Source organism: Oryctolagus cuniculus, chromosome 17 (genome assembly GCF_051225735.1).
Source record: "Oryctolagus cuniculus isolate XC-2025 breed Fujian yellow rabbit chromosome 17, ASM5122573v1, whole genome shotgun sequence".
NCBI lineage: Eukaryota > Metazoa > Chordata > Mammalia > Lagomorpha > Leporidae > Oryctolagus > Oryctolagus cuniculus.
Genome location: NC_142883.1, coordinates 63,674,786 through 63,684,195, shown reverse-complemented (window position 1 = coordinate 63,684,195; position 9,410 = coordinate 63,674,786). Strand labels below are relative to the sequence as shown.

The following is a 9,410-nucleotide window of genomic DNA, read 5'->3' as shown; positions in this document are numbered from 1 at the left end:
CCCCTCTACAGCTCGGCTGAGTCGCCTCGCCAAGAGCGAGTCTTGCAACCCGGGGCATTTTCTGGGGAGACGCCCAGTCTGAGGGCTGCTGGAACTGACGGGGAGGGACAGGCGTCCGGGACGGCCGGGTGAGCGGGTCCTGGCGGGGTGGGGGGCAGGGCCGCGAGGCTGGCAGGGTGGAAGCGGGCGCTCAGCGTAGCACCACCTCGAGGGGACAGGGAGGGCCGGCCCGGATGGCTAGGGACGCTGGAAGTCTCGCAAGAGTACGAGCTGGGCCCCAGGGGCGCCTCCTGGCAGGGCATCCCGCTGCCCAGCGGAGGCCTGGCGACCAGGATGCTGGACCCGTCTCGTGAGCTGGCCCCGCTGCCCGGCCCAGGCGCGACGCCAACAGATGCTGCGGGGCTGGAGGCGGGGGACCCTCAGCCGGTAGCGGCCGGCGCGGTCCGCACCAGCCTCGACAGCCGCCGCCGTCGCCCACCCCGGCGCTCCCCGCTCACGGGGCCTTACCGAGGCACTGTCCCACCGGCGTGCTGAACGGATTCCCCAGGAGGAACTCCATCTTGCACGGAAAGCGCGGCGGCGGACGGGGCGTCCAGTCTGCCCGCCCGGGTCTCCGCCGTCCCCAGCCGCGGTCCCGACCTGACTGACACTCGCCCCCGCCCCACGCTCAGGAACGCCGAGCCCCGGGCCCTTGGCCACGCCCCCTTGATACGTCTCAATTGGGCAACGCCTACAGAGCCCTCATCCGATTGGCCTTCGCCTCTACCTCAGCGAAGCTCCCACCCACCCCGCGGCGTCCGATTGGCCAGAGAGCGAGCTTGATCTCTGGAGTCCCCGTCAGGCGTAGCGGCTCCTCCTCTGGCCCGCCTCCGAAAGAGAGGCTTTGCGTGTTGATTCGCCCATATGTCCGTCAAGCTAGAGAATCCTTAGTATTATTGGATGAAGGACGAGTCAATCACTCAAACCGGGGCAAGGAGAGGCGGTGCATCCACGAATATCCCCGCCCACAAAAAGTGCTGATTGGGTAAACGGTTGTTTGCTCTAAGCCTGGTTGGTGTGGTAGGATTTCCCCGCCCCAAGAACTGATCACGTGATGCGTCCACTTTCACCCAGGATGTCTACCTCTTAACTTCCCCTTAGCGACCGAGCGGGCGGCGCTTAAGGTTCCCTAGCAACCGGGGGACGCTGTTGCTACGCGGACCCAGCCTGGAAGCTGGCGCCTGAGACGAGAGGAGAGGAGACCCGGGGCGGACAGTGGGGAGAGAGGTCGGTCCACTGGTGTGCTCTCGAGATAACCTCAAAAGCCCAGGTCTCCCGCGTGGGCGGTGGGGCCGCGAGCACTTGAGCCGGCACCCGCCCCTTCCCAGGTGTGCATTGTTAGCAGGAAGCGGGAGCCAGGAGCTCCCGGGACTCGAACCCCGGCACCCCAGCACGAGAGATTTTGTGGGTGCCCAGCGGTGTCCTAAGGGCTGCCGAGTCCCACGCCCACGCTTGGGCCCCTGCCACCCACGTGGGAGACCCGGATGGAGTCCAGACTCCTGGCTTTGGCCTGGCCCAGCGCTGGCTGTTGTGGCCATTTGGGAAGTGAACCAGTAGATGAAGGATCTCTCTCTCCTCTCTCTCTCTGTCTGTAACTGTGCCTGTCAAATAAATAAATCTTAAAAAAAAAAAAAAAAAAAAAAAAAAAAAAACGGGGAGACCTCAGCAGTGCCTATCTTGCAGGGAACATGAGCCGGCTGCACAGGGCACCCCACCCCTACAGCGCCCCGCCACCCCCCGGCATCCCGCCCCACCACGACCCCCTCTACAGCTCGGCTGAGTCGCCTCGCCAAGAGCGAGTCTTGCAACCCGGGGCATTTTCTGGGGAGACGCCCAGTCTGAGGGCTGCTGGAACTGACGGGGAGGGACAGGCGTCCGGGACGGCCGGGTGAGCGGGTCCTGGCGGGGTGGGGGGCAGGGCCGCGAGGCTGGCAGGGTGGAAGCGGGCGCTCAGCGTAGCACCACCTCGAGGGGACAGGGAGGGCCGGCCCGGATGGCTAGGGACGCTGGAAGTCTCGCAAGAGTACGAGCTGGGCCCCAGGGGCGCCTCCTGGCAGGGCATCCCGCTGCCCAGCGGAGGCCTGGCGACCAGGATGCCGGACCCGTCTCGTGAGCTGGCCCCGCTGCCCGGCCCAGGCGCGACGCCAACAGATGCTGCGGGGCTGGAGGCGGGGGACCCTCAGCCGGTAGCGGCCGGCGCGGTCCGCACCAGCCTCGACAGCCGCCGCCGTCGCCCGCCCCGGCGCTCCCCGCTCATGGGGCCTTACCGAGGCACTGTCCCACCGGCGTGCTGAACGGATTCCCCAGGAGGAACTCCATCTTGCACGGAAAGCGCGGCGGCGGACGGGGCGTCCAGTCTGCCCGCCCGGGTCTCCGCCGTCCCCAGCCGCGGTCCCGACCTGACTGACACTCGCCCCCGCCCCACGCTCAGGAACGCCGAGCCCCGGGCCCTTGGCCACGCCCCCTTGATACGTCTCAATTGGGCAACGCCTACAGAGCCCTCATCCGATTGGCCTTCGCCTCTACCTCAGCGAAGCTCCCACCCACCCCGCGGCGTCCGATTGGCCAGAGAGCGAGCTTGATCTCTGGAGTCCCCGTCAGGCGTAGCGGCTCCTCCTCTGGCCCGCCTCCGAAAGAGAGGCTTTGCGTGTTGATTCGCCCATATGTCCGTCAAGCTAGAGAATCCTTAGTATTATTGGATGAAGGACGAGTCAATCACTCAAACCGGGGCAAGGAGAGGCGGTGCATCCACGAATATCCCCGCCCACAAAAAGTGCTGATTGGGTAAACGGTTGTTTGCTCTAAGCCTGGTTGGTGTGGTAGGATTTCCCCGCCCCAAGAACTGATCACGTGATGCGTCCACTTTCACCCAGGATGTCTACCTCTTAACTTCCCCTTAGCGACCGAGCGGGCGGCGCTTAAGGTTCCCTAGCAACCGGGGGACGCTGTTGCTACGCGGACCCAGCCTGGAAGCTGGCGCCTGAGACGAGAGGAGAGGAGACCCGGGGCGGACAGTGGGGAGAGAGGTCGGTCCACTGGTGTGCTCTCGAGATAACCTCAAAAGCCCAGGTCTCCCGCGTGGGCGGTGGGGCCGCGAGCACTTGAGCCGGCACCCGCCCCTTCCCAGGTGTGCATTGTTGGCAGGAAGCGGGAGCCAGGAGCTCCCGGGACTCGAATCCCGGCACCCCAGCACGATTCGTGGGTGCCCCAGCGGTGTCCTAAGGGCTGCCGAATCCCACGCCCACCTCTGCGAAGTGAGCTCACGGCTCCTGGGACAGCCACCTCACGCTGGCTTCAGCTAGCCACAACACTTAGTCTTGGGCTTTCTGTGGGTGAGGAAGGAGAGGGTAAGGGCTCAGGGCCAGAAAAGATTTTTTTTTTTAAGATTTATTTTATTTCTTTGAAAGACAGAGTTAGAGGTAGAGCCAGAGAGAGGTCTCCCCTTCACTGGCCCACTCCCCAAATGACCACAACAGCCAGAGCTGCACCAATCCGAAGCCAGGAGCCAGGAGCTTCTTCCAGGTCTCCCACGCTGGTGCAGGGACTTGGGCCAGCTTCCACTGCTGTCCCAGGCCGTAGCAGAGAGCTGGATTAGAAGAGGAGCAGCCGGGACTAGAACCGGCGTCCATATGAGATGCTGGCACATCAGGCCAGGGCATTAACCTGCTGCGCCACAGCGCCAGCCCCTTAAACCTTTCCATACACAGTGTGCTTGCTCTCCTGTCTGCTGATCATTCCTCCAGGTTCCGGCTGTCATCGTCAACCTCTGCACGTCTGTGTGATCATTCTCCCTTGGCTTTGGCTGGGAATGCAGGGTCGTCCCTGTTAGTAACTCCACTGTGTGACCTTGGCCAAGTACCTTCTTCCCCTCCACCGCGTATCTGAACCCTGTGCCGTGTCCCGGCCTGCAGAGCTGGCGTGTAATTCAATAGTGCGTGTGCGCAGAGTCCACGCAAACCCTGTTAGTGGCTGCTCCCCTCCTTAGTAATTCATGGGCACTGGGAACTGTGCGTCGCAGAGCCGATTGGCCCACGGTTCCTGTTTCCCAGGAAACTGCTGCACCTGCTTCCCGGCGAAGAGGCTCTTCAGGTCGCAGCAGCGTCGGACTTGAAGCTGCTGTCTCTGCCGCCTAACTCTGGGCTCACTGACGCCACTGACAGGCAAGTCGGCGGGGACCCGGCCTGGGTGGGGAATTACTGACTGTATCCCCACAGCACAGGGCTGTTCGGGCCTCATCCCTGACCTGGGACAGCTGTGAGAAACCTTGTGCACGGTGGCAGTGAGAGTGTCTGGAACCCTGGGTACAGCTGAGCCATGCTTAGGAAGATGGGTCCATTTCTTACCTGGAAACTGGGGTTCGTCCTATGTGTAAATCGAGTCCCCAGGGAGCTCTCAAGTGTGACCCCCACCTCGGTTGTCACCAACCTCACTCCTCTTGGGGTTCTCAGTACTGTAGCTGGAATGTGCTTCTTAGAATTATTAAAGTCCAGGGGCCGGCGCTGTGGCATAGCGGGTTAATGCCCTGGCCTATAGTGCTGGCATCCCATATGGGTGCTGGTTCGAGACCCAGCTGCTCCACTTCCGATCCAGCTCCCTGCTAATGGCCTGGGGAAGCAGGGGCCAAGTGCTTGGGCCCCTAAACCCACGTGGGAGACCCATAAGAAGCTCCTGGCTCCTGGCTTCAGGTCAGCGCAGCTCCAGCCATTACAACCATTTAGGGAATGAACCAGCAGATGGAAGACCTCTCTCTCTCTCTCTCTCTCTCTCTCTCTCTCTGTCTGCAACTCTGCCTCTGAAATAAATAATCTTTAAAAAATAATAATTATTTTTTTATTTTTTTATTTATTTATTTTTTTTTTTGACAGGCAGAGTGGACAGTGAGAGAGAGAGACAGAGAGAAAGGTCTTCCTTTGCCGTTGGTTCACCCTCCAATGGCCGCCGCGGCCGGCGCGCTGCGGCCGGCGCACCGCGCTGATCCGATGGCAGGAGCCAGGAGCCAGGAGCTTTTCCTGGTCTCCCATGGGGTGCAGGGCCCAAGCACCTGGGCCATCCTCCACTGCACTCCCTGGCCACAGCAGAGGGCTGGCCTGGAAGAGGGGCAACCGGGACAGAATCCGGCGCCCCGACCGGGACTAGAACCCGGTGTGCCGGCGCCGCTAGGCGGAGGATTAGCCTACTGAGCCGCGGCGCCGGCCTAAAAAATAATAATTATTAAAGTCTGGGCATGGGTGGCTTAACCAGGGCCCAGGGTAAGTAGCCACCCCTGGCTCCTGACTCCAGCCCCGCATCAATGCAGACCCTGGAGGCAACAGGGGAGGGCTCGAGTGCTTGGGTTCCTGCCACCCACGTGGGAGATCCAGATGGAGTTTTTAGCTCTTCTGGCTTTGGCCTCAGCACAGCTCAGCCCAGCCCTCACCGTCACAGGCATGTGACGGCTGTGCTGCTTCCGTGGGCAGAAGGTGGGATAGCAGTGGCACGTGTGGCCAGGGCCAGGTTGGGAGTGGAAGGTGCATACCTGCGTCAGGTGCATCCAGGCGGGGGGCGAGGAGGAAGAATCGGTGAGGACGCCCCCTGTCCCACCTCACAGGGCCTGTATTTGATTTCCAGCTCTGCTTCCCGACTCCAGCTTCCTGCTGGCCCACACCCCAGAGGCAGGAGTGAGGGCGCGAGTGGTTGAGTCCCTGCTGCCGGTGCAGGAGACCTGGATGGAGTTTAGGGCTCTTAGCTTCACCCTCTCACCCTGCCCACCCCCTCCATTGGGAGCACCTGCTTGCACTCGCGTCCCCCCCCCGCCCTGCCCCCCGTCTCTGTTTCTGCTTGTCGAAAACAATTTTTTTAAGATTTATTTATTTATTTGAAAGGCAGAGTTAGAGAGAGAGAGAGGTCTTCCATCCACTGGTTCACTCCCCAATTGGCCGCAACGGCCAGGGCTGTGCTGATCCGAAGCCAGGAGCCAGGAGCTTCTTCCGGGTCTCCCACGCAGGTACAGGAGCCCAAGCACTTGGGCCATCTTCCACTGCTTTCCCAGGCCACAGCAGAGAGCTGGATCAGAAGTGGAGCAGCCGGGACTCGAACCAGTGCCCATATAGGATGCCGGCCACTGCAGGGGGTGGCTTTGCCTGCTATGCCACAGCGCCGACCCCCAAAAAGAAATGTAAGAGATCACAGAGACCTTAAGAGAAAGGGATGGGAAATGCCCACAGAAGGAGACACAGAACTCGCAAGGCCTGGACTCGGGCGCGTTAGGGACTGAAAAGCCAGCAGGAGGAAGACAGTGTCTGTCTGTGTCAGTCTGTCTGTCCTGTGTGTACCCCCCAGCCCCCATCTTCCTCTCTCTGCCTCTGTGTCTGTTCCTCCTGTTCTTGGCTTCGCCCTGTGCCCGGCCAGGCCAGCTGTGGGGTCCCCACCTCTGCTGAGCACCCTCATCCCCAGTCCCGAGTCTCAGGAGGCAGGGACACGAGTGGGCAGCTTGGGTCAGTGCCTCACTGAGCACTGGACCTGCAGGGGACAAGGCAACTGCCAGCCGGCAACTTGATCGGGGCTGCCAATGGTTGGCACCAAGAGACCTGGACGGGGAGGCCTGGCACCAGGCCACAGCCCAGTGGGACCAGCTGTAGCTGTGGGGCCGAGAGATGGACCCCGGCAGGTGGCCCGGGTGCTTGCCAGGAGCACCCAGAGCTCCCTGGGGACACATGTACGGACCCTGAGGGGCAGCCCTCCGAGTTAAGACGCCGTCACAGGACCTGGCGTTGTGGGTTAAGCCGCCGCTTGTAATGCCCACATCTCATATTGGAGCGCTGGTTCGAGTCCTGGCTGCTCCACTTCCCATCCAGCTCCCTGCTAATGCGCCTGAGAAACAACAGACGCTTGGGAGACCCGGATGGAGTCCAGACTCCTGGCTTTGCCCTGGCCCAGCGCTGGCTGTTGTGGCCATTTGGGAAGTGAACTAGCAGATGGAGGATCTCTCTCTCCCTCCCTCTCTCCTCCCCCCTCCCCTCCTTCTCTCTCTGTCCTTCTTTTCAAAGAAAGAAATCTTGGGTTAAAAAAAAAAAAAAAAACAGGAAACAGAGAGAAACCTTAAGAGAAGACCTCAGGGAGGGCCGGCGCTGTGGTGTAGCGGGTAACATGGCCGCCTGCAGTGCCCGCATCCCTTAGGGGCGCTGGTTCGAGACCCGGCTGCTCCTCTTCCAATCCAGCTCTCTGCTGTGGCCTGGGAAAGCAGTAGAAGATGGCCCAAGTGCTTGGATCCCTGCATGCCGATGGGAGACCCGAAAGAAGCTCCTGGCTCTGGATTGGCCCAGGTCTGACCATTGCAGCCATGTAGGGATTGAACCAGTGGATGGAAGACCTCTCTCTCTCTCTCTCTCTCTCTCTCTCGGTCTTTAACTGTGCCTCTCAAATAAATATTTAAAAAAATAAAAGCAAGGGAGACCTCAGCAGTGCCTGTCCCCCGACGGAGGAGGGGTGCGGGGCCTCAGGAGGGCGGGGCCTCAGGAGGGCGTGGCGCTGTCTTGCAGGGAACATGAGCCGGCTGCACAACTCCATAGAGCCGCGCGTGATGGACGACGAGATGCTGAAGCTGGCCGTGAGCGAGCAGGGGCCTCGCGAGGAGGCCGGGCAGCTGGCCAAACAGGAGGGCATCCTCTTCAAAGATGTCCTGACCCTGCGGCTGGACTTCCAGAGTGCGTGTCCATGTCCCCTGGTCCCCCCGCCCGGGAGCAGCCCCCTCGCCCCCCCCCCCGGAACCCACTGCGGGTCCCGGCACGGATGCGCTGAGGACGCCATACTTAGTGCCGTCGTCGTGTGACTGTCCACAGCGCCCCTGACCTGATTGAGAACAGAACAGATTAGAAACCCGTCCTGCTGCCAGTCTAAGCTCCGAGGGGACCCCACACTGGTGTCTGCAGCAGGGAGCTCCCAGCAGGTAGAAGCTTGGGGTCCTATGCAGCCGGCAGCTGGAGATAGGAAGCAGGGGCCCAGTAGCCTTGGTGGGGGGCGGGGGCGGGGTGGCTGAAGAAAGGGCAGGAAAGCAGGAGGGGGCAGGAAAGCAGGAGGGCGCAGGGCGCCTGAGGCCGAGAGGCAGCCCGTGGACGATGGGGCTGGGGACAGGTGGATCCCTCCCGCCTCGCGTCCCCAGCGGTGGAATGGGCGCCTGCAGCTCCCGACGGGAGACAGCCCAGCCGGGCAGAGCGAGGGCGTTTCGAGAGGAAGTGGGGAGAGCTTTGCGGGGATCCTGAACCCCCCGTGCTTTGTGCACCTGCTCTGATCCTCATCCCTGCTCCGTCTTGAGCCCTCCAGGCTGCCCAGGCGCCCGGCCAGCAACAAGGAGGGAGCGGGATTCCCTGGTGGGCAAGACGGGGTGTGGTCCAGGCCGGCCTTAATTAAGAAGCCTGTGGCTGACCGCCCCTCCCCCGTCCTGGGTGCTCAGCCTTCGCCGCCAGGGCACCTAGCTTCTTCCTCCAGGGCAGGGCGAGAGAAGGTGAGGCATCTCGGTGCCGCCATGCGCCGGCCCAGAAGCCCACGCGCCTCTCTCCTCTGGTCTTTGCAGACATCCTGCACATTGATAACCTCTGGCAGTTCGAGAACCTGCGCAAGCTGCAGCTGGACAACAACATCATCGAGAGGATCGAGGGCCTGGAAAACCTCGTCCACCTGGTCTGGCTGGGTGAGGCCCCTTCTGCGCATGCGTCTGCTCCCGCCCACCTGCCAAGGTTGCGCCGCGCCCCGCCCCGCCTCCCCGCCTCTGCCCCCCACCCAGGGAGACGGCACTCTCACGCTTGACCCTCAGCTACCTGGGCACGGTCCTTAGCCTGGGCACGGCTGCTGTCTTTCAAAAGACCCGGGATCCACACTGGACAGAGCACAGCACAGACGGGCCATTCTGCTCCCGCCCGCCGGCCTCCCAGGCTGGGCGGGGCGCTCAGGGGGCTGCTACAGACTCCTCCCCTTCAATTTCCACTCGGATTGACAGGTAGCCACTGACTGGCAGGGCCCCGGGAGCAAAGCAGCAATAGTCATCGCAGAAGCCGGTGGGCCTGTGCGTGGGCTCCGTGAGCTCCGTGACCCCACACAAGCACCCAGCACCCCCACTGTGCAGATAAGCAAACAGAGGTCACAGTGCCTAAGAGCGACATGGGCTCTGGCCCTCCCTGCCCAGGCCGGGGTGGGGAGGATGAGGCCGTTTGGATGAACAGGGGCCATGCACTGGCCTCCCAGGGGCATCTGGTGAGGGGCAGGTAGGCACCCAACAGGGAGAAAAGGATGGGCCTGCTGCGTTCCCACAACAACCCTAGGATACAGGTGCCTGGTACAGTCTACGCAAGAGGAGCCAAGGCTCAGAGAGGCCAAGGCGCGTGCCCAGAGCCAAGGAC

General features: G+C 62.3%; 1 protein-coding gene across 7 annotated transcripts in view; it reads left to right on the top strand.

Annotated features, from left to right (window-relative positions):
* Positions 1–2,694: 2,694 nt before the first annotated feature.
* Positions 2,695–9,410, top strand: part of LOC138843228 (dynein regulatory complex subunit 3) — a 33,515-nt gene continuing 26,799 nt past the window's right edge. The window contains exons 1-5 of one of the 7 annotated variants that reach the window (XM_089317082.1): positions 2,695–3,065; positions 4,089–4,199; positions 7,236–7,340; positions 7,557–7,721; positions 8,588–8,704. In XM_089317082.1, the coding sequence (XP_089173208.1) occupies positions 7,268–7,340; positions 7,557–7,721; positions 8,588–8,704 (355 nt within the window). In that variant the 5' untranslated portion in view covers positions 2,695–3,065; positions 4,089–4,199; positions 7,236–7,267. Of the gene's footprint in view, positions 3,167–4,088; positions 4,200–7,235; positions 7,341–7,556; positions 7,722–8,587; positions 8,705–9,410 lie in introns of all 7 variants that reach the window. The other 6 variants (XM_089317081.1, XM_089317083.1, XM_089317084.1 and 3 more) reach the window with 6 other exon arrangements.